The sequence below is a fragment of the Lucilia sericata genome, unplaced genomic scaffold, assembly GCF_015586225.1.
Source record: "Lucilia sericata isolate MDLA Ls3-8-SP2 unplaced genomic scaffold, ASM1558622v1 Contig000199F_arrow, whole genome shotgun sequence".
NCBI classification, from domain to species: Eukaryota; Metazoa; Arthropoda; class Insecta; order Diptera; family Calliphoridae; genus Lucilia; species Lucilia sericata.
The window spans coordinates 160,323-184,410 of record NW_023994227.1 but is presented as its reverse complement, the minus strand read 5'-3'; the positions used below and the strand labels follow the sequence as shown (position 1 = coordinate 184,410).

Sequence of the window (24,088 nt, the reverse complement as noted above, 5' to 3'; positions counted from 1 at the left end):
GCCATGAAAATCAATAAAATCCGTTTGTTTGTTTGTTAGTTGGTTGGTTGGGGTTTCATTTTCATTTTTAAAAATTAAAATTAAAAAAAAAATAGATAGATACATTTGAACATTACAAAAATAAAAGGAAAATTATTTTGTGGCTAAACGAAATCATTGCCATTTTGTAAGTCAAGTATGTGTATATATTTGTTAGCTCTAACTTAAAAAAATATATAAAATATTTAAGAATTTGTTTAGTTGTTACAAATACCTTGTTTAACAATGGAAATATATACATATATTTTATTTGAATTTAGTTAAAGACCTGTAGTGCGAGAAAATAAACTGGCTTACCCTGAGCCGCATAATTGAACTGAATAGATTTTTTTTTATTGTTTTTATTGATTATGATTTGCATTTCATACAAATTTTAAAAATCGAAAGACAGGCTGAAGAGTATTTATGAGAGCAGTTGAAAGCTGTAGCAGTTTTAGAATCAAATTTACAAACATTTTTAAATTTCTTTTAGTGTTAAGCTTTTAATGTAACTTTAGCTGCTACTGATTCGAACGACCATTTAAGAGCTTTAATCTTTTAAATAAGCTATTAAGTTTAAATCATCTGTTGATTAATTTATTGCTTTCCAAAGAGCTTGACCTGCACTTGACTCAGAAATTTTTCTGTTTCATTATCAGAAAAATATATAGAAAATATTTGCTTGACTTTTTTCTTATATCCAACTACAACAATTTAAACAAGAAAAAGTTTCAAAAAGTTTGGTTTGTTCCTTCATTTACTTTGAAAGAAATCTCTACTAAAAACTGACACCTTTTGAAATTAGCCGAAAGCTTTTAATGTAACCTTGGCCGTTACTGGTTCGAAGGACCAAACATTGACAAAAGCTTTAACTCTTACTTAACGCTATGTCTGTTTTAGAATCAAATTTATAACCCATCTTAAGATCCTTTTAAATTTAGTCGAAAGCTTTTAATATAACTTTAGTCGTTATTGGTTCGAAGGACCAAACAATAATAGCTTTAATTTCTTAAGAAAAGCTTGAGCAATCTCTTCATTAATGCTTTCAAAAGTACAAGACCTTACAATATTACTTTTAATATAACTTTAGCAGTTATTGGTTCGAAGGACCAAATATTGAAAAAAGTTTTAATCTCTTTAGAAAAGCTTAAGCAGTCTCTTTACTAATGCTATCAAAAGTACAAGACCTTACAATATAACTTTTAATATAACTTTAGCCGTTATTGGTTCGAAGGACAAAATATTGACAAAAGCTTTCATTTCTTGAAAAAAGCTTGAGTAATCTCTTCACTAATGTTTTCAAAAGTACAAGAACTTACAATATAACTTTAGCCGTTAACAAAATCTTTAATCTCTTAGAAAAAGCTTATGCTTTCAAAAGTACAAGACCGCTAAGTCTGTTTTAGAATCAAATGTATAGCCAATTTTAAGCTCCTTTGAAAATTAGTCGAAAGCTTTCAATATGACTTCAGCCGTTACTGGTTCGAAAGCCCAAACATTGACAAGACCTTACAATATAACTTTTAAAATGACTTTAGCCGTTATTGGTTCGAAGGACCAAACATTGACAAGAGCTTTAATCTCTTAAAAAAAAGCTTATGCTTTCAAAAGTACAAGACCTTACAATATAACTTTTAATATAACTTTAGCCGTTATCGGTTCGAAGGACCAAACATTGACAAAAGTTTTAATCTCTTGAAAAAAAAAAAGCTTGAGTAATCTCTTTATTAATGCTTTCAAAAGTACTATACCTTCACTTTTGTTATAAATTCTTCTGTTTCATTATCAAAAAATACATGTAGAAAATATTTGTTTGACTTTTTTTATATCAATTTGCACTACAACATTTTAAACAAGAAAAATGTTTCCAAAAAATTTTTTTGTTTAGTACTTGTTCTTTCATTTGTTTTAATTATTTCTTGTCTTAAGAAAAAAAATTGTTAAACAAAAAAACACGACAACAAAATTAATTTCCGTTCTAAAGCTTTATAATTATTTTAAGTACAAAATTGTGTTGTTTTTTTCTTTGACTACTTGTATAGTTTTTGTTAAAAAAAATTAAAACAATAATTTTTTTAAAAAAAGATAAGAGGCTTTCAAATAGCAAACTTGAAAATAAAGTTAAAAATACTTATTTTGTTTTATTTAGCAGAAGTTATAAAAAAATTTAAAAACAAATTTAAAATAATTTTGAAATAAGAAAAAAATAATATTTATACAAACATATGTATATAGAAACAAGTATATATGTATAAATAAGTATTTGCATTAGAAGTTTATAATCTAAAAAAAAAAAGTAAAAATCAACAAAAATATATGAAGAAAGAATATAATAAAATAAAACTCGTAATAATAATAAAAAATAATAAGTATATTGAAGAAAACGTAAACAACAATAATAACAACGACAATGTTTGAATACAAACGTATTTGTATACTTATTACTGTGTTTTTTTTTTCTACCACTAAATTGAATTTCAAGGTTAGATTTTTTATATATAGAGAAAAAAAAAATAAAAAAAACAAGTATGGTAAAAAAATAATGAAATATTGGAAAAAAGTTTTCAACTTTAAAGAAATATATATTTGGTCATGTAAAAAGTCTGTTAACTGGCAAAAAAATCAAAAGTTTTTAATGAGCTTTCATATATTACAACTGGCAAAACTTTATATTTCTAATAGAGGCAACTTAAACTTCTTGATCTCTTAGGTCTTTGATATAGATTTGTTTTACAAAGTTTAAAAAACCATTTAGGTTGCATATAGTCCTACAACTGAACAGACTTTATACATATATAGCTGATAACCTCTAATCATAAGCTTTTAGAAACCGAACATATAGATTTAACCAAGATATAGACATTGTCTCTTAAACATTAGGTGTTTGACATAGATTTTATTAAAAAATTGCTGGAGTTTTACAACTGAACAGATTTTATATATAACTGATAACTTCTAATCAAAAGCTTTCAAAAACTGAAAACATAGATTTAATGAAGATATTAACTCTTAAACATCATAATCCCTTAGGTCTTTGATATAGATTTTATTAAAACAAGTTTGAACCCATTAATGTTGGATATAGTTTTACAACAAAACAGACTTTATATATAACTGAAAACTTCTAATCAAAAGCTTTCCAAAAGTGATCACATAACTAATTAATGTCTTAAGGATATAAACTTTTAAGGTTTTGAAAATTTTTTGTAAAAATTTATGAAATTCATATGTGGATATCTCGCTTTAGAGATAGTATTAAGAAATGAATTATACATCATTTAAAAGCTTAAGAAATGGTCTTTTAAAACATGGACCTAGAAAATATTTCCATTTAATATTTTAGAGAAGTTATAAAGTTATAAATTTTCTGGAAAAACTCTACTAGTCAAATGTTTTTAACTTCGGTTATTGCCTGACTTTGAACTAAAATTATATATCGCCTTAATCCTTGAGAAAAGAACTGTTAATATATGGGCTTTAACCGGTTTTATGTTCATCCATTGTGCACTGTTCTACTTCAAAACATTTTATACAATAAAGTTAAACCTTTGCAAACATTTCTAAATTCTAAGATTTATAATCTTGCTAATAAACTGCAGAGGGACTTAAATCGTATATCGTTTGAAATCTTAAATAATTAACTATTAACTTGTGAAACAAAATCCGTTGTTATATTTCTTTCTAAGAACAAATATAAGACTCAAAACATAGCTCACTTTGAAGGTGTTTGAAAAAAGCTTTATAACTCTGTCAAGGAACAGAATTAATAGTTTCATTATATACCGTTAGGTCTTTTAACTTTAGGTCAAACTCCCCTGTTTTATGTGTTCTAGAACTATAATACCAAATACCAAAGTGTTTAAAACCTATAAGATGGTTTAAAGATAAAACTTTCACACACAAAACCTCCTAACTCCGAGTACTAACTGAATCGTGGCATAAATTATATATCATTTAAATCTATGTATAAAGACCTATTAACTCAAGAATTAAAAACTTATTTCAAGCTTTCTGATAGAACTATACTAGGGACAAAAAAAATTTCTACTTTTTTTTTGAAAAAAAAAAAATACTAAAAAATTTCAAAACTTTACAACAACGATGGAAGTTTAAATGGAGTTTTAAAAAGGTCTTTAAATTTTTAAACTAAACCCTGTTTTATGTTTTTGTCGCAGTTTAATTTTAATAAAGTTGAAGTTCTTCTAACCGGAAACGGAATCTATACAGTTACAATTTTGTGGAATTTTTTGGAGTCTTAAGTTAATTAATAATTAATTTATTTAAAACTTTAAAAACCAGCAAAAATTTTTAAATAAATATTTTTAATTAATTTTTAAAGAAACACGTTTTTGTAGAAAAATTCTTAATTATAAACCACAAAATAGTTTATAAACACACACACACATATTTACACAGTTTTTATTTAATATTTTAATAATTTTTTTTTTAATATTTTTAAGTTGTCAGTTTATTTTTAAAATTTTAAAATATTTTTATTATTATATTAAACTGACATTATTTACAGTGTTTTTTAAGCTTTTAACTTTTTAACTTTTAATTAATTTCTCTTTGTTATTGATTTTTTATAATAATTTAGTTTTTCTCAATACAGAACGTTTTAAAACTTACACGTCCGCATTTTGTTTAATAATTTTTGTAAAGTAAAACGTTATTTTTTAAAAAGAATTTTTGAAAAAAATCGATAATTTTCAATTTCAACTCAAAGCGGATCTTAAATTTTTAAGAAATATGAAAAAAGCGAAAAAAATATGTATAAATGAAATGTAGAAGTATTTAAAAAAAAACAAGCACACAACGCTAATAATATTACAAAATAGAACCGCGTGAGCTTTAGGAGGAAACTAAGACAAGAGTCGACGCGTACCAAAACCGCACTAAAAAGCAGACGAGCAGCAGCCTCAGCAGCGCAAAGAGTTAATGAAAAAAATATAAAAAAAAACATACACACAATCAAACAAAAAAAAAAAAAACAATATAACAAAAACTCTCAGACAGCCCAGCAAGTGTGGAAAAAATATTAATATAGAAATAAACAAAAACAAATTGAACTCTACAACAACAACAACAATATAGAAAAATTGGCACTACCAGAGACTTCATACATAGAGTCAACAACAGCTTGTTAGCTTTATAGTCAGTCAGCCAGCAGCTGATAACGATATAACAAACAACGTTTTTATAAACGTCAAAATAACAAATAAAATTAAAAAAAAAAAACGAGAAATAAAACATTAGCACACAACTACAACCACCAGTAAGAGATCTTAGCTAGTTACTTGTTTAGTTAGTTACTCTAGCACACTCGGCGTTTCAGACTCGACACACTCGGCTTTTTTTTTTGTAAATTTTGGGGGGAGCATAATCTTAACCCTCTAATGACAAGCTTTTGAAAAGAAACATTTTTTTAAATGTAATTTTACTGATCAAATAATAATGATTACTTAAAGTTCAATTTGTTCTTAGTAAATTGCTCTTAAACTCATAACTCTTGATTTATACTTTGCACATGAACTTCCAAGATATGTAGATAGGCCCTAGAATGTAAGATCGTTTTTTATTCTTTGGAAAACTGATTCTTTAAGATACATCTTAAACATACTCCAAAATCTACTTCTCAGCCTGTTAAGGGTTAATGACAATCACTAAAGACTTAACACATTCGTCTTTCTTTTAGGTAAATTTTTGGGGGGAGGTTATTCTCCTAACCCTCTAATAACAAGCTTATAAAAAGAAACATTTACTAAAACGTAACTTTAAAATACTGATCATATACTTATGTATGCAGTAAACAATGATCACTTGGAGATCCAAACAAATCGCTCTCAAACTAAACACAATAGCAAGTTCAAAGCTGCAAGATAGACAGAGCTAAGAATGAAAGATCGTTTTTATTACTTTGGAAAAGTGATCCTCTGAGTTTCATCTGAAAAATACTCTAAAAAAACTTCTCAGCCCATCAAGGGTTAATGACAAACACACAGCATTTAAACTAAAACGCATCAGCAACATGTTATGAGAGAATTTTTGTTATTTCTTTTTATTACAATTGAGAAACTCTGCCTCAATACTTTGTATTTTAAGTAGGGTCCAATCAACACCCGCCAAAAAACAATATATATGGTAATAGCAACAACAACAACAGCAACAAATTATTTAACAAATGTTGTTGTTAAGTAATGCTCACGAACTAAAAACTGCCTCCCAAAAAAAAAATTTGAAATCAAACAAACAAACAACAAAAACAAATTAACATTTATTACTCTAAAACGCATTTAGATAAGCTTTTAATAAGTACATATGAATGTGCTTAATTTTTATGTTTAAGTATGGGTACGACACATGTATGTAAGTATGTGTGTGTGTGTTAGTGTAAGAGAATGAGTTTTAGAAAATCATTTACACATGGACAATTTATATACTACATACTCAATACCTACTAATGCTCACTTTACCGACAAGTACTCATATCAATAGATAGGACTGGAATTGTATTTTAAACGTGTGATAAAACAGGTACCTTTTTTAAGGGCTTAAAAGTACCAGGGGCCTCAAAAAAGAGTCACTTGTACTTTAAACAAGTGATAAAATAGTTACTTTTTAGGAAACCAAAAGTACCACTAACAACCCAGCAATTCGACAAAGAGGCAATGCATCCGAAAAAGTACTTTTTTAATACACAAATCTAAACGAAATTGAGTTAATTTGCAACCAATTATAGACAAAAAAAAGTACACTTTGACTTTGAACCCTATTACATTATATTTAAGACAACTTCTTAACATTTCCCCCAAGTTTGAAGATTTATAAAACAAACTTGGAACTAATATAAATGTCACTCTAAATAGTACTTTTAGTACCAAAAAAAAAGTACCTTTCTTATGTTAAAAATACCCTGTGCTATCCAAACTACAAATAAAGTTTAAATTTTTCAAAATACAACGAGAATTAATTTGCTGCTGCTAGCGATGTTGTTGAGGATGATGATTTTGATGGTGGTGGTGTTTGAAATTCAATCATAGTGGTGTTTGTAAATAAACTTTATTGTTTTTGTTGTTTGTTTTGCTTAATAGTTATTTCCACTTCTATACTCTCTCTCTATATAAAACCAACAACAACAATAGTATAAAATTCAATAATAAAAACCAAATATCATCACGTCACGTTTTCATTCAATTTAAGTTTATATTATTTTCAGTTTTTTTCTTTTTTTTTAATTTTATTTTGAGTGTGATATTTGTATGTACATTAGATGTAAATATGTGTATACATATACATACATATGTAGTTATTGTTGTAAAAAACTTGTATATTTAATTTATTTAATTTTTTTCTGACACAAAATTTCGAGTATGAGTGAGTGAGTGACTGACTGCGTTTTTCTGTTTTTTACGAAGTGATAATAATGCTGCCTAACTGGTGCTGGTGCTGACAATGACGCAGCTAATATTGAGATATGATGATGACGATGAAGTAATTATTATTTGCCAATATCTGTTAAAATATTTAATATATTCATAATTTTTAAGTTTGAATAGTTTTACACCGCTACTTTTACATATGCATATTTTATAGTTAAAAGTTTTATTTTAACGTTTTATGTCTAAAATTTTTTTTGGGGGGTTTTAAAATATTTAAATTTTATTATTTTAATAGATAGATTTACATAAACTTTTTTTATAAAAAAAAGCCAACTTTGTGATGGTCTTTTTTTTAGTGAAATTAATTATGCAATTTTAATGATTTTTTTATTCAGAAAAAAGTTTTCGAAAAAAACTCTCTATTTATAGAGATGAAATTTTCTATTTTAAAGAGATTTTTTTTATAAAATTTCTATTTGTAGAAAATTTTCTCAAAAAAAAATTGAAAAGTAATCAGCGTTATAATTCATTTTTTCAATACGATGATGACATTGGAGTTAACCACTTGTCATGCTCGTTTACAAATAACTACTTACATAAGTACTTACAAGTAATGAGTTAAAAAGTTGTTTTGTTTTAAGCACAAACAACTTGGCTAGTCTATAGTCTAGTCTATAGTCTAGTCTATAGTCTAGTCTATAGTCTAGTCTATAGTCTAGTCTATAGTCTAGTCTATAGTCTAGTCTATAGTCTAGTCTATAGTCTAGTCTATAGTCTAGTCTATAGTCTAGTCTATAGTCTAGTCTATAGTCTAGTCTATAGTCTAGTCTATAGTCTAGTCTATAGTCTAGTCTATAGTCTAGTCTATAGTCTAGTCTATAGTCTAGTCTATAGTCTAGTCTATAGTCTAGTCTATAGTCTAGTCTATAGTCTAGTCTATAGTCTAGTCTATAGTCTAGTCTATAGTCTAGTCTATAGTCTAGTCTAGTCTAGTCTATAGTCTAGTCTATAGTCTAGTCTATAGTCTAGTCTATAGTCTAGTCTATAGTCTAGTCTATAGTCTAGTCTATAGTCTAGTCTATAGTCTAGTCTATAGTCTAGTCTATAGTCTAGTCTATAGTCTAGTCTATAGTCTAGTCTATAGTCTAGTCTATAGTCTAGTCTATAGTCTAGTCTATAGTCTAGTCTATAGTCTAGTCTAGTCTAGTCTATAGTCTAGTCTATAGTCTAGTCTATAGTCTAGTCTATAGTCTAGTCTATAGTCTAGTCTATAGTCTAGTCTATAGTCTAGTCTATAGTCTAGTCTATAGTCTAGTCTATAGTCTAGTCTATAGTCTAGTCTATAGTCTAGTCTATAGTCTAGTCTATAGTCTAGTCTATAGTCTAGTCTATAGTCTAGTCTATAGTCTAGTCTATAGTCTAGTCTATAGTCTAGTCTATAGTCTAGTCTATAGTCTAGTCTATAGTCTAGTCTATAGTCTAGTCTATAGTCTAGTCTATAGTCTAGTCTATAGTCTAGTCTATAGTCTAGTCTATAGTCTAGTCTATAGTCTAGTCTATAGTCTAGTCTATAGTCTAGTCTATAGTCTAGTCTATAGTCTAGTCTATAGTCTAGTCTATAGTCTAGTCTATAGTCTAGTCTATAGTCTAGTCTATAGTCTAGTCTATAGTCTAGTCTATAGTCTAGTCTATAGTCTAGTCTATAGTCTAGTCTATAGTCTAGTCTATAGTCTAGTCTATAGTCTAGTCTATAGTCTAGTCTATAGTCTAGTCTATAGTCTAGTCTATAGTCTAGTCTATAGTCTAGTCTATAGTCTAGTCTATAGTCTAGTCTATAGTCTAGTCTATAGTCTAGTCTATAGTCTAGTCTATAGTCTAGTCTATAGTCTAGTCTATAGTCTAGTCTATAGTCTAGTCTATAGTCTAGTCTATAGTCTAGTCTATAGTCTAGTCTATAGTCTAGTCTATAGTCTAGTCTATAGTCTAGTCTATAGTCTAGTCTATAGTCTAGTCTATAGTCTAGTCTATAGTCTAGTCTATAGTCTAGTCTATAGTCTAGTCTATAGTCTAGTCTATAGTCTAGTCTATAGTCTAGTCTATAGTCTAGTCTATAGTCTAGTCTAGTCTATAGTCTAGTCTATAGTCTAGTCTATAGTCTAGTCTATAGTCTAGTCTATAGTCTAGTCTATAGTCTAGTCTATAGTCTAGTCTATAGTCTAGTCTATAGTCTAGTCTATAGTCTAGTCTATAGTCTAGTCTATAGTCTAGTCTATAGTCTAGTCTATAGTCTAGTCTATAGTCTAGTCTATAGTATAGTCTATAGTCTAGTCTATAGTCTAGTCTATAGTCTAATCTATAGTCTAGTCTATTGTCTAGTCTATAGTCTAATCTATAGTCTAGTCTATTGTCTAGTCTATAGTCTAGTCTATAGTCTGGTCTATAGTCTAGTCTATGGTCTAGTCTATGGTCTAGTCTATAGTCTTGTCTATAGTCTAGTCTATAATCTAGTCTATAGTCTAGTCTATAGTCTAGTCTATAGTCTAGACTAAAATAAAATTCTTTATTTAAGGAAACATTTTGTTAAAGTTTACTGTTTACAACATTTTAAAAAATTCTTAATTTACAGAGAATTTTTAATTAAATTTTCTATTTATACAGATTTTTGAAAAATTTAAATCAATTTAAATTTTTAGTTAAAAGAAAAAACTTTCTTATTTAAAAAAAAATTTCCCAAACAAAAAATATATTTTTAAAAAAATACTTCCTTAATTCACTCAACAAATTGTTAAATGTATTAGCAAACAAATTTAATTAATTAAAATTTTCCCCTAACAACTAAATGTGGGTATATTGGCATCTGTTTATTTTTCTTAACACTACAAATTCTATAAGAAAACACTTCCTTCTACAGCTACAACAGAGCAGACGAAAAGAAAAACAAAAGCTTTAAATAAAGATGCAAAGCAAAAGCTTTAAAACTAACACAAACATTTACTTCCTTGACGAAATAAAGAAAATAGGAAAAACTTTAAATCACATAATTCACTTTTATTGAATTAAAGAATATTTATTTTTGCTGGTTTATAGATTTTTTCTTTTTGTTTATTTTTTGGCTAAAAACAAACAAACAAACAACAAAAAAATCTATTGGCATCGAGGTGGTCATCAATATTTAAGTTGATACAGCAATAAAAATCCAACAACAACAGCAACAAATAGAAGATGATGAAAAAAAATGCTTTTTTAGGTTGACATTCATTCATTGAGGCCTATAAAAACTCTTGCATATAAACTAACAAAAAAATACCTACACAGCGAAAGATACATACTTCATAGATACTTGTACATAAATCTTTCTACATACATATATATGTATATCAATAGACTTAAATCTGTTAGTAGCATGTTGTAGCCATGTATATGAATAGTTTGTTCCAATAATGTCAAGCTATTTTTCATGACAAAAAATTGTGACGGTGTGTGAGTGTATGTTTATTTCTATTTGTATGAATGTAAAGTGTTGTAAATTCACACACACACAGATAGATACATACAAGTAAACTTTTTCTTGATTTGTGTATGTATGTTGCAAGTAGTTTATTTGTTTGTTTGTTGTATGCCACATATTGTGTGTATGTATTCATAGCACACAACACACAACGCAGCAAAAGCATAAGGCAACAACGCAATTGACCTAGATTTTAAGTTTCGGATTTTATTGTTGTAGTAGATTTTGCTTTTTTTTTACAACAATACTGCTGCTGCTGCCAGGCTAAACAACTACGTAAGAGCTGCAATTTTCTTAATCTCCCCATTTTTTAGTCAACATGAGAGACTCTTTAATATAAACACGAGAGCTCTCATCTAGTGAGTGTTTCAATTTCAATGTCCTGCGCATTTTTCACTATCACACAAAATGTAACCCTGTTTATAATATGGCATAGGAAAACAGCCAAAAAGAGAGAGTGAGCTTTAAAATTGTCATAGATTTGTATACTTGCCATATGGGAACAACTAGAAATAGAGATTTTAATTGTTCTTTGGCTGGCAGCAAAGAATTTTTAAATTTTGTTGCTTTTTTTGTATTTGTATTTGCGAAATATTGTTGCAGGCAAAAATACTGAAAACAGCATAAACATGTGACACCAGCACTTGACCAAAAAACGCCAAAATAAAAACTGACACACACACACATATACATATATTCATACCCACACTCTCTATTTTAAGATATGTATATATAACTATTTCGTACACAAAGGGGAAGTAAAATCAGCACAGATTTTTTTTGTTAATTTTTTTCTATTTTGGTTAGTGCGTGCGTGCCCCACAAGCTGCAGCAATATGTCCTTGAGTTACAAAAAAATGTAGATGCTTTATATTTAAGTATAGTATAAGCTTGATGAGGATTATTTGTATAGACTTGTGTAAATCCTATGGAAAAAATTTACATACAAGCCTTTTGCTGTAAATACATTTTTTTTTTCAGCAAAACCAAAAAAAGGACAAATTAATTAAAAGAAAGATAATGTAAAAGGTGATGATGACACATACTTGTAAATATTAAATATAAGTTGGGAGTTTTTAAGTAAACAGCAGACAGAAAGCTGAAAGCTTTTCATGTTAATATTAATTGTTAAATGAAATTTTATATAATTTCAAACTTAAGGTTAAAATATCTTGAAGAAAAAAAAAAAAACAAGATATAAAAGAGATTAAACCTTTATTTTAAAGTGGAGAGATTGGTCTTTTAGATGTCTTAACAAATTTTATAAATAAAGGTGTCTTTAAGCCGAGACCTTAGGTCTCGATAGCTCGAATGAATAAACTCTGAGGCCAGCTTAATAAAAGCTTTATAAAAGTTTACCTATGTCTCTAGGTTTCGACTTTTTACGACTATTAATTTAACTAATCATAAAAGCCCAAAAGTATGCTACAATGCTTAATTTGACTCATAATTTTGCAATTAACTATGCAAAAGCTTTAATTGCCTTTTACGACAATATTTGTTAGAAGAAGCTTTGCTTGAGTCTTTAAATAAGTAAACTAAAAGTATGCAATACTTCTCTGTTAAAAATTTTATGTTATTATTTTATTTTAAGACTAGTTTATTTTAATTAATCTTAAATGCCCCAAAAGTATGCTATAATCCTTAATTGACTCTTAATGTTGGCGTTTTAACGATGCAAATACTAATGCAAAACCTTTAAAAGCTTTTAACGGCAATATTTGTTTAACAAGCTTTGTTTGGGTATTTGAAAAAGTTAACTAAAAGTAGGCAATATTTTGTTTTAATTTCATTTGTTTACGTTTATGTTATGTTTATGCATAACTGCTTAATAAAGTTGATTTAAAATTTGTATCAGTCGTTTTACAGCACCTCAAATTATTCTTAACTTTTTGATAACCTAAAAGTAGGCAACAGTTTTATATCGACAATATATTGTTTGAAAAAACATTGTACATTGGAGTTTTATAACACCTTTTATCTATTATTCCTTAAAAAATAATACATATGTGAATACTTTTGTATTTATTCTAGGCGCCTAAAAGTCTGTCATACTTTCTTTCTTGTAACTAATTACAAAATGTATAACGAATTGTTATGCTCAACAAAAATACAATAAAAAGAATAAATTAGAAACGGAAGTAGTAAAATATTATTCAAAAAAAAAATAAATTTTAAAGAAGACCTCTACGTAATGCCAAAACTTTATTGTTTACAAATTTTCTCTCAACACATTGTGAAAACTTTAAACTATTTCCAAACTTTAAAATTTTTTTCTTCTTTAATAAATTTCAGCTGTTGTGTTATTTATTTACATCTTTTCTTTAAATTAACTGATAACATGTTTAATAAATATTAGTTTTATTTTTTATTTCACTTGTTTATAACTACTTTTTTTGAAAAAAAAAAAAAAAATATATATACACATTTAAAATAAAATTGTTTTCAATGTTCTCTGCTGCTAGTTTTTGTTTTTTGTGATTTTTTGATATTATAGTTTTTGATTATAATTGTTGTTGTAGCTGTAGTTATACTTTTCTTTATTACAATTTAGGTCGTCTCGTTTCGTTTCTACGTATAAATTATTTTGGCTCCATATCAATTTAGGTCACGTTGCAGTAATCATACACTCACTAGTTGTTCAACTGCTACTGCTAGTACTTACTAGTCAAAATAGTATATAGTTCTTTTTATTCATTTATATATACGAGTATATATAGTTTGAATTTTTTTACATAACGTTTCCCAAGTTTTAAGTATTTATGAAATGTTCATATCTTTATACTAACTCCGATTACTTCTACTTTTTCTTTAAATATTGTGTTGTTTTTCTTCCTTATTCCCAGCTAAGCTTAGCAGAGGTCTTATTTCTTTTGCATAGCTTTAGTAACATAGAAAACAAAAAAGGAATTTTTGTAATTTTATAATTATATTTTTTTTTTGCCGTTTAAGGTAATTTCTAACAGCATTTATTCTTTATTGTTTTCTTTCATGTAATTCAACGCTTTACTAGTAATTATCCGAAAAAAAAAACAACTAGTATACTGAGTTGAAAAACAAATTTAATAATTGTTTGTAGAAAACATGTGAAAAGTTTTTTTAATTAAATGTTTTTTAAGAAAACATATTTTTTTAATTAACACTACAATATGATTAAATATTTTATTTTTACAATATGCTGTTGTGGTTAACGTATTGATACAAAGCCTTTAACATTTGGTATTTTTAAGCGCCTAAAATTATGCAAAGTTTCCTGGTAGAACAGAACTAGAACAGAACTGGAACAGAACTGGAACAGAACTAGAACAGAACTAGAACAGAACTAGAACAGAACTAGAACAGAACTAGAACAGAACTAGAACAGAACTAGAACAGAACTAGAACAGAACTAGAACAGAACTAGAACAGAACTAGAACAGAACTAGAACAGAACTAGAACAGAACTAGAACAGAACTAGAACAGAACTAGAACAGAACTAGAACAGAACTAGAACAGAACTAGAACAGAACTAGAACAGAACTAGAACAGAACTAGAACAGAACTAGAACAGAACTAGAACAGAACTAGAACAGAACTAGAACAGAACTAGAACAGAACTAGAACAGAACTAGAACAGAACTAGAACAGAACTAGAACAGAACTAGAACAGAACTAGAACAGAACTAGAACAGAACTAGAACAGAACTAGAACAGAACTAGAACAGAACTAGAACAGAACTAGAACAGAACTAGAACAGAACTAGAACAGAACTAGAACAGAACTAGAACAGAACTAGAACAGAACTAGAACAGAACTAGAACAGAACTAGAACAGAACTAGAACAGAACTAGAACAGAACTAGAACAGAACTAGAACAGAACTAGAACAGAACTAGAACAGAACTAGAACAGAACTAGAACAGAACTAGAACAGTACTTGAACTGATAAACTTGAACAGTATGTATTGAAACGCCTATTAATATGTCAATATGTTTTTAATTTTTATGCTCCTAAAATTATGCAATCTTGAGAAATATTTATTAATTTATTTTTTACAATTAAAAAGTTCATTGCGAATAAATTTGTTATTTTTGTAATATTCATTAACTTAAATGACAAACTACAAAAGGTTTTTTTTGTTTAAGAAAAAATATATTTTGCCTTAAGTATCTACTTTTGTGAGACATTTTCAAAAAAATCTTTCTAATTTTAACCATGATATAATTGTCAAAACAAAAATCAATAATATCTTACATACTTATTCTATAAGAATTACTTGTTTGTTCTTTACTTAATTATTCTGAATAAAATCAATTTAATTTAACAAAAAAAAAAAAAAATCTCCTACAATTAATAACAAAAAAATACCTGTTATTTTGACAAACAACTTCAACAACAACAACAAAAACAGCACAATATTTATGGCCCAAAAACAATATTGTATTTGATTATAAAATTACGTCAATTTAATGTTTTTTTGCCAGTATCACACTTAAAATCGAACAAAACTAGAGACACACATTTTTATATAAATTTAATCATTTGATTTATACACTCACTCACTCTCAAATACAATTGAACACATGTCTGACTTCTTATATTATTTCATTAGAGTTGATGTTGTTGTTTATTATTGTTATTGTTTTTTTATAACATATTTCTTTGGCTTTTTTGTGGAGTTTACCTTGACAAAATGCTTGTTTACCAAGTTTTTTTTTTTCTTTCTTTTCTAAAATATGAGAGTATATAGTTATATACAAATGTATGTGTGTTTTTACGCCTCCCTGCTGTGTGTCTGCAAGTGTGTTTGTCTAATGTTTATTTTTATTTGTTTTAAATAAACTGCTCAATTTTGAGTATGAGTTGTACTTGTTTTTTCAAGAGAGTGTGACTGTCTGTCTGTCTGTCAAGGAGCATGAGGAGAAGAAACAACTTTAAAGAAACGAAAAAACAAGTGTCACCCATATACAAAAATAGCAACAAAAAACCACCACAACAATAAACAGCAGCATTAAGATTTCATTCAATATATTTATCTCTTTGAGAAACACAAAGTAAAAAAGAAACCAAGAAAAAAACTGGACAAACTTGTATGTTAAAGAAGAGTTTCTTCTTAAATTATTTCATCTATTTTGAGTAATATTATTATTTTTTTATTATGATTGCATATTTGTTGTTTATTATTAAATAATTTCCACACAAACATATGTTGGTTTGTTTGTTTTTTTTTTTTTTATTTAAATTTTAAATTTGATTTTGGAATTTATTGAATTTTTTCATTATGGCGGATGTTGTCAGTTATTTCTTGTCTCTTTGTCATAATTTTTTGTCTGATTGTGACAATCTGCTTGTTTTCTTCACGGTTTAGTTTCACTTTGACATTTTCGATTTCATTTTTTTTTTTCTAAAATAAATTCCTTTATATTCATATTTTTTGAATTATTTATAAGTTTTATTTTTATTTAAATATGTTATCTGATTTTAAAGATTTGTTATCTTGTTTTATTTTGAATAAGTTACCAATATGTCTAATTTTCTTTTTATTTGAATAATTATTTACATAGTTGTTTATTTGAATTTATTATCAGAAAAGAAAGTAAATAAATGACGTCCTTCAAGGCGTATGTTTACTTTGGAAAATTCTTTAATAATCATACGTTTAGGAGTCCTTTAAAACATAGCGAACAGAGAGAAATAGAACAGAACTAGAACAGAACTAGAACAGAACTAGAACAGAACTAGAACAGAACAGAACTAGAACAGACCTAGAACAGAACTAGAACAGAACTAGAACTGAACTAGAACTGAACTAGAACTGAACTAGAACTGAACTAGAACTGAACTAGAACTGAACTAGAACTGAACTAGAACTGAACTAGAACTGAACTAGAACTGAACTAGAACTGAACTAGAACTGAACTAGAACTGAACTAGAACTGAACTAGAACTGAACTAGAACTGAACTAGAACTGAACTAGAACTGAACTAGAACTGAACTAGAACTGAACTAGAACTGAACTAGAACTGAACTAGAACTGAACTAGAACTGAACTAGAACTGAACTAGAACTGAACTAGAACTGAACTAGAACTGAACTAGAACTGAACTAGAACTGAACTAGAACTGAACTAGAACTGAACTAGAACTGAACTAGAACTGAACTAGAACTGAACTAGAACTGAACTAGAACTGAACTAGAACTGAACTAGAACTGAACTAGAACTGAACTAGAACTGAACTAGAACTGAACTAGAACCTAGAACTAGAACTGAACTAGAACTACAGAACTGAACTAGAACTGAACTAAACTGAACGAGAACTGAACTAGAACTGAACTAGAACTGAACCAGAACTGAACTAGAACAGAACTAGTTAGTGAACTAGAATAGCATTTGAAAAGATGTTGTCTTTTATAAAAAAGTTTTCGTGCTAAAAGTGTTAGATTTTAGAACTTTTCTGTAATAAAATATTTTTTTTTATTTAAAAGATTTATTTTAACTTTTTCAAAAACGTTATATTAGTTTATTTATCACACCTGATGATATCATTTCAATTTTATATATAATTTCTAACTAAACACAAAATATGTCATCTATCTCATTTGGAATAATTATAAAGACTAATACAAGTTATATTTTTATATATAAAATTATATATAATTTTTCATATACTTTTTTTTTCATTTTAAATTTAGTTTAAGGTGCAAATTCTGTTCCAAACGATTAAATCGTATAAAAATCTAAGTTGCATCATTTAATAACTTTTTTTTGCTGATTTCATATTTTTAATATATTTTTTATTTACTTGTACTCTCAAATATACATATACCCACTTAGAACCCCTCTATAAATTTTGCCTTAATTGATATAAACTCGTTAATTTATTATTGTTTTTTTTCTTAATAATCACGAATCCACAGTGGGGCAGAATGGAAATTTTTTGGAAATAAATCTGGCATTTCTAAACGGCTGATCCGATCGGGATAAAATTTGGCGTGAGCGTAGCCAAGGAGTATTCGAGTTTAAGTTTTGAAGATGAACCCTGCAGATGCCCCAGGGACGGCGCTGTGGCGGCTCAAAGTAGGGTACCTACGACATGTAAAATTTTTAAACTCGTGCCATTTTTTTGTTTTTCACCCAAATACAAAGATTTTTATATTTTGTGAAAGCGCTCGACGAGATCTTGAAAAAACATGCTTGGACATACTACTTATCTCTTATAATATCCGAGTTATAGGCATTTAAAAATTTAGTGATACAAAATTTACCATACCTTGGTCCGCCTTTTTTTGAATACCGGGCGTAATTTTGGACCAAATGGACTCAATTTTTTCTTGTTAGTTAGACAACAAAATTTCCAATAATATACAAAAAATTCCAGATCAATATTGTTTACAGATCCAAAAATATACGTTTTTTAATTTAAAAATTAAAAAATTTTTAGATTTTTGGCGTTTTTTTGCCAAAAATGTGTCTTAACTCTTTTATTAATAAAATAAAATTTTTATTAAGAACATATAACAATTTTATAGTTTTCTAAAAGGTATCTTTACGCAGAACGCTTTGGCGTAAAAAACTTGTCCTATTTTTTGAAAATGTTGCCACTGCGTCCTTCCGAATATGACCTATTTTTTATCAAAACTTCAACTTTGGGCGACATGTTCTAAAATCCCAAAGCTGGGATCAGAAAACTGAAAGCAGTTTTGGAAACCTCAATATGTTTTCTATTTACTCCAAAAGTATTTTCCCAGCCCTGAAAGAAATGTGGACCCTATGGGCAAAAAAGTAAAAAATCCCATTTTTGGGATTTTCATTCCTATTTTTGGGAATTGCGGGATGCCCTTTGACCTTTTCAATTTTTTTTTTTGCATATTCTTATTTGAAATGACAAATTTAACAAGCGTTGAAAATTTCATTGAGTTTTGTTCATAAATAAAGATTTTGTCATATATTACATATTTGTTTAATTTCTAAAACTATGATTTATATCAAAATTTTAATAGGACCGCAGATAGCTACAACAATTTAGTCCATATTTATCCCTTAATATCATTTTTTAGTTAGATATGGAAATTCTCGACCCTTTACAAAAAATTTCAAGCCAATATCTCAATTACATTCAATAATATGTTCATTTAAACCTGTGTCCTTTAATTTCATCTTTTTCATATTTTAGTATTAAGTATGACAGCACATATTTAAATCTTATATTTACCTATTTTCTATTTGTTTGCTTATCCTTATAATTGAAAGGTCCTATTATGCTTAAATTTTCAAAAATTTATAACTATTTTTTACCTAAATTTTTTCGACAGATCAATTCGTTCTGTTTCGTTTATGATCATGTAGGTAAAAATATACAGGTAATGATAATTTCGATTCATTCACTAATAAGAAATATCAATGACTGAATTACAGGTTATAGTAATATAGTCCTAAATGTTAATAGGTAGACAATTCGTAATTTTTTACTTTGGAATACCTGTATCGGAAATGACAAGAATTGGTATATAAGTAAACTTCTCAGATTTTAAGTACCATATTTAATAAATCTACAATGAAGATTACATTAAAGTACGAAGAGTTGTGTTCCGTTTTATGGAGTATATCTTCAAAAGGGCCAGAAAGAATTGAAGACATTTCAAATTATATAAAAACTACATATAGTAGAAAAGTAGACAAAACAGGCATATCAAAAATTGAAAACTTTTTAAAACTTTTTGATGTAAAAAGTAAGTCTGTGGATGGAAATCAAAAGAAATTTCGATTAAAATTTTGTAGTTGGATGGAAACTACTACGGAAATCTCAACTTACAACACATCAATAGGAGCGCCTTGCAAGTCATACGAAGACTTATGTTCAAGTTAAAAAAAAGAGGGTCACACAAAAACTTTTTTCAATCTCAAATGAGGAAATTGCTGATACATTTAACGAAATGCTGAAAAAGGAAAACCAACATATGGATGTCGTACATATTGCAACTATTCTTCCTAATGCATCACCAAAACGACTTAAGCGAATTGTGGAAAGTATACCAACTCCAACATCATAATCAAATTTTACTGAAGAGGAAGCAATAGCGCTTATGTTGGAACTGGGTCTCAGTCGAAATAAGTACCAAATATTAAGGAAAGCTCTGCATGAAAAAGGACACAATATATTACCATCATACAAGGCGATCCAGGAAAAAAAAAACAAACTATCCTACTAAATCAACAAAAAATAATGAAGAATTGAAAGAACTGAGAGCTGCGGAAAAAAGCAGAATCCAAGAAGAATTTAAAGTTCAGATGGGATTAAACATCGACAAACCACTTTCAAGTTGCGGTAGTACAAATGACGGTAATACGTCGAGAAGGTTTTTTCGTGATTTTGAAATTACTTCAAAAATAACTGGAATCGACAAGGAGTTGCTTCGAAGAGTTAAAACTATTTTAATGGCACTGAATAGTAAACATAAAATTAATGAAAATCGATTTGGGGAATACACATCTGAAATTTCTAAATTACTTGTATCTCTGTATCCATGGAGGGAACTAACACCAACAGTACACAAAGTATTGTGTCATGGTCAAATAATAATTGAATCGAATATTCTTCCACTTGGAGAGTTAACAGAAGAAGCCCAGGAAGCGAGGAATCGAGATTTTAAGCATGTTCAACTATTCAGCTCAAGAAAATGCTCCAGGCAATCACAGAATGAAGATATTTTTAATAGTTTACTTCTATCTTCTGATCCTGTTCTTTCAACTATGCGAAAAAGATGGATTTGTTATGAAACTCTATCATCTCAAAACAAGGAAGATTTAAAGGACTTATATTACCTTCTGGATATGTATACCGATATGACAGATTATTTTATAGAAAATAAGTAGTGTTAGGAATTAACTATATAAGTAGGTTGTAAGAATTAATTGTATTATGTTTAAGATAAACAGTTCAAATAAAAAAAGCTATTATACTAAAATTTAATTGTGTTTTATATTTCGGTGGGCGGGAAAGGTAATTTGTGTGGGGTGATTTAGGTGTTGTTGTGCGTGGCTCATAATAAAATTATAATTTTTTTTATTTTATATACAATATTATAATAAAATAATTAACTAAATAATTTTTAAAAATTGTCCAAATATTTTATTCAACACCAAATGTATGTTCTGTCATACTTAATACTAAAATATGAAAAAGATGAAATTAAAGGACACAGGTTTAAATGAACATATTTTTGAATGTAATTGAGATATTGGCTTGAAATTTTTTGTAAAGGGTCGAGAATTTCCATATCTAACTAAAAAATGATATTAAGGGATAAATATGGACTAAATTGTTGTAGCTATCTGCGGTCCTATTAAAATTTTGATATAAATCATAGTTTTAGAAATTAAACAAATATGTAATATATGACAAAATCTTTATTTATGAACAAAACTCAATGAAATTTTCAACGCTTGTTAAATTTGTCATTTCAAATAAGAATATGCAAAAAAAAAAATTGAAAAGGTCAAAGGGCATCCCGCAATTCCCAAAAATAGGAATGAAAATCCCAAAAATGGGATTTTTTACTTTTTTGCCCATAGGGTCCACATTTCTTTCAGGGCTGGGAAAATACTTTTGGAGTAAATAGAAAACATATTGAGGTTTCCAAAACTGCTTTCAGTTTTCTGATCCCAGCTTTGGGATTTTAGAACATGTCGCCCAAAGTTGAAGTTTTGATAAAAAATAGGTCATATTCGGAAGGACGCAGTGGCAACATTTTCAAAAAATAGGACAAGTTTTTTACGCCAAAGCGTTCTGCGTAAAGATACCTTTTAGAAAACTATAAAATTGTTATATGTTCTTAATAAAAATTTTATTTTATTAATAAAAGAGTTAAGACACATTTTTGGCAAAAAAACGCCAAAAATCTAAAAATTTTTGAATTTTTAAATTAAAAAACGTATATTTTTGGATCTGTAAACAATATTGATCTGGAATTTTTTGTATATTATTGGAAATTTTGTTGTCTAACTAACAAGAAAAAATTGAGTCCATTTGGTCCAAAATTACGCCCGGTATTCAAAAAAAGGCGGACCAAGGTATGGTAAATTTTGTATCACTAAATTTTTAAATGCCTATAACTCGGATATTATAAGAAATAAGTAGTATGTCCAAGCATGTTTTTTCAAGATCTCGTCGAGCGCTTTCACAAAATATAAAAATCTTTGTATTTGGGTGAAAAACAAAAAAATGGCACGAGTTTAAAAATTTTACATGTCGTAGGTACCCTACTTTGAGCCGCCACAGCGCCGTCCCTGGGGCATCTGCAGGGTTCATCTTCAAAACTTAAACTCGAATACTCCTTGGCTACGCTCACGCCAAATTTTATCCCGATCGGATCAGCCGTTTAGAAATGCCAGATTTATTTCCAAAAAATTTCCATTCTGCCCCACTGTGGAATCGGTAGATAGAATATTTATTTAACATTGAACAGCAATTATTAGTTGAAAAGACAGTCTGTTGTCTAACTGAAGTTATGTAAAAATATTATTGATTTGAAAAATTAAAACTTGTAAAATTGGCCTTACATTTTGTAGAATAAAAACAAATACTAAATATCATGTTAATCATAAAAACAAACCGGTAACTCAATGTTATTACTATATATATTTTTTTAGAATTTTTGTTGTAAATTTCTTAGGAATATAAAAACAAAACTTTAATAAAAATTTACTTTTTTATGAATTTTTTGCGGTTTTTTTGTTAATTTAGAATCATCAGAATTATATGGAAATAAGCTGGGATTTTCTGAAATTAATGTCAATTATTAAAATTTTCTTAATTACTTAGGAAAGACAAATATAGAAGTTTAAGTAAAAAGGTACTAAGTGGCAAAAGAGTACTTTTTTAGTACTTTCTTAAAAAAAAAAAATAAGTTCTATTTAAGGTTTGTCTACCCTTAAACAGTTTGCTACTGCTACTGTTTTTCTAATTTTAAAAAATACCTTTTTGGTACTAACGTATTTTTTGAACTAAATTATTTGTACTTATGAAAAGGTACTATTTTATTGAAAAAAATCCTAATGCTATGTACAATGTACCATGTTTATGTTTCACCATAAAAGATTTAGAAAAGTTGAGGGTCTTTTTTTCCATACTTAAAAAAGTACTATTTTGATACTAAAGTACTTTTTGCAAGATTTTAGTTTGCAAAACTTTATTTATATTTTTAAAAAATTTTACTCATTATTACAACTCTTAAAAAAAATGTAGTTTTCTTATTATTTGTAATATTTTGAAAAAGTACCATGTTAGTACTTTTTTAAAAAAACATAATTTTAGTACCTTTTTTAATTTTTTTTAACTTTAAACATTTGGTAGCTATTTTAGCACTTTTAGAAAAGTACTGAGTTACAATTTTATTCCCAAAACTTTTGAAACTTCTTTTACTTATAAACATTTTCTAAAAAGTACTTTTTTTAATACTATTGTATTTACTCCTTTTGTTGCTTTTTTAACTATTATTATTTTTTCCTTTAGTTATAAAAAACACAAACAATTTAATTTTATTTTATTCTTTTAATTTTCCTTAATTTTCAAAACTTTTTTTCTTCTATATTCAAGCAACCCATCTAATTAAATGGGTCTTTAGTAAAAACAACCTTGATTAACTAAACTTTTTCTTTACACATTTTACTCTTAAAGAAAACAAAACAACAACAAGAATAAAAACATACAAGTAATAATACATTTTCAAACCCCAAAAGAAGAACAAATAAAAATAATAAAAAAATAAAACACACATACACAAGTCTTCTTAACCTCAAAACCTTCTATTTTAACTAGCATTTTTTCCCCTAGTTTTTCAAAATGAGAAAATAAAAAAAATAAAAATAAAACTATCAAAGATGAAGAACAGAGAAGGAGGTCAGAAAACAATTTCAAAATAGATGGATGATTATACATAATGGAAAAATATGACCGACCAAAATAGTAAAAAAGAAAAATTATAAAAAAATAGTAGCAAACGCACACTAAGAAGAGGAGCTTGTAAAAGCAACCCAAATAATGTAGATTTTTTTTACTATTGTATGGGTTTTTTACAATAACGGCAGATTAGGACTAACTCAGCTACATATGCAGCAACACTTACAGATTCACACACACACAAAGCTTTAGAAAATTAGTAGTTTTGTGTTGTTTGGGGTTATCACTTTACAATAAGTATG

General features: G+C 27.6%; 1 protein-coding gene across 13 annotated transcripts in view; it reads right to left on the bottom strand.

Moving 5' to 3' along the window:
- The window catches only part of LOC119601929 (RNA-binding protein Nova-1), a 73,217-nt gene that overhangs the window by 28,947 nt on the left and 20,182 nt on the right, over positions 1-24,088 (bottom strand). The window contains exon 1 of one of the 13 annotated variants that reach the window (XM_037953192.1): positions 4,648-4,672. The exons of the other annotated variants lie outside the window; for them this stretch is intronic. Within the exon in view, the coding sequence (XP_037809120.1) occupies positions 4,648-4,657 (10 nt within the window). The 5' untranslated portion in view covers positions 4,658-4,672. Of the gene's footprint in view, positions 1-4,647; positions 4,673-24,088 lie in introns of those variants that run through there. 13 annotated transcript variants of the gene reach the window in all.